At 35.6% G+C, this 1,617-nt stretch overlaps 3 protein-coding genes across 3 annotated transcripts in view; 1 reads left to right on the top strand and 2 right to left on the bottom strand.

Annotated features, from left to right (window-relative positions):
• LOC106878757 (uncharacterized) overlaps positions 1-1,617 on the bottom strand; it is a 401,005-nt gene that overhangs the window by 140,642 nt on the left and 258,746 nt on the right. The window lies entirely within an intron of this gene.
• Positions 1-1,617, top strand: part of LOC106878761 (uncharacterized) — a 148,047-nt gene that overhangs the window by 27,027 nt on the left and 119,403 nt on the right. The window lies entirely within an intron of this gene.
• Positions 11-1,617, bottom strand: part of LOC106878762 (monocarboxylate transporter 14) — a 47,661-nt gene continuing 46,054 nt past the window's right edge. Inside the window, exon 6 of the mRNA XM_014928086.2 lies at positions 11-1,049. Coding sequence (XP_014783572.1) covers positions 892-1,049 — 158 coding nt within the window. The 3' untranslated portion in view covers positions 11-891. The remainder of the gene's footprint in view (positions 1,050-1,617) is intronic.

Below are 1,617 nucleotides of genomic sequence, written 5' to 3'. Positions count from 1 at the left end.
ATACATATATACATATATACATATACATATGTACATATGTACACACACATACACTCACACTCACACTCACACACACACATATATATATGTTTATTTATATATACAAACAGACATGCATATATAAAGATATATGTACATAAATATAAGTATAGATAATCTTTGCAGTTCCCAAAGAAGCAGGAGTCCTGTTACAAGTTACCGAAAACTACTTCGTTATAACAACGGAACTGTTTCTTTGAGTACTAAGAATTTATAAGTAAACTCTAATGAGTCAACTAACGAAGCATGTCTATGCTCTAATTGGCATTGCAATAGTCATGCATATTGAGATTGGAAAAGTACTGTTACAGAAAGACAGAAAACATGAAATGCTTGTCTAGCAGATCTACCAACCAAAGCTTGTTTTCACTAGTGAGTTTGCTGAATGGTAAGGTTACTAAACAATGCTTTAATCTGTACAGCAGAATAGTGTTTCTACTTAGCAGGTTAGGTATACAGCCTCAGGTGTACAGCCTCAGGTATACAACCTCAGGTATTAAGTCATTTGCAATGATGACTACATCTGAGGTAAATCTATTGTGGTTAATATGTTGAGATACCTATATAGATATACATATAGATAGATAGATATGTATATATAGATATATGATATGTATGTATATATATATATATATATAATATACAGGGTATATATATTTGTTTTCTACTTTCTATACTCTTTGAACAACATGGTTATGTTTCAGCTTTGGTTTTGTCTTGTAAGAATTCTGGAGAATTCTGCAACTACTATGATATGGGGCTGCATGTCGTCCAGTTTGAGGACCCTTGCACACATGTGTTATAAATCACACCATGGCTAATACATTAGGTCCACGGAGCCAAGAATTAATGTTAATCTGCAGTAATGGTATTTATAAACAGTGATGACCAAGAAGCGCCTCCAGAAACAACCAGCTTGAGTAGAAGCATGGTGAACCCCCCGAAAATCGTTATCCCCCCACATGCGTATAAGGGAAGGGTGTAGCTGCCAGTGATATCATGTAACCAGCCTGTAAAATATAAAAGAAAAATGGAATTCAGTAACAAATACATATATATAACAAACACACATATATATATACATATATATAATCACATACATGCAGATACAGGTGCACATTTACATATAAACACACACACACATCCTTACAAATGCATTCTTGTACTCTTTTCTTTCAGCCATTGGACTGCAGCCATACGGTGGATGGGTGGGTAGGGGGCTTACCTCCACCCCCACCATCACCACCTTGCGGAGGAATTTAGTTGATTAAATCAACCACAGTATTTATTTGAAATTTGGTACCTATTCTCTCCCATTGTGTTTGCCAAACTGTTAACTCATGGGGATGTAAACAAAACAACACAGGTTGTCAAGCAGTGAGGGACAAGCGCAAACACACAGAAAAACAAACATACACATGTGTATGAAAGGTTTCTTGCATGTTTTCTCACCCTGGAACCATGTGGGTCCAAAGTAAGCTTCTAAACAACACACACACACACACACACACACACACACACATATTAATACACATATAAGCATAAATACATGTGTGTGTGTGTGTGTGTATATATATA

This window comes from Octopus bimaculoides, chromosome 4 (genome assembly GCF_001194135.2).
Source record: "Octopus bimaculoides isolate UCB-OBI-ISO-001 chromosome 4, ASM119413v2, whole genome shotgun sequence".
Taxonomy (NCBI): Eukaryota; Metazoa; Mollusca; class Cephalopoda; order Octopoda; family Octopodidae; genus Octopus; species Octopus bimaculoides.
This window is presented reverse-complemented; position numbering and strand designations above follow the sequence as displayed.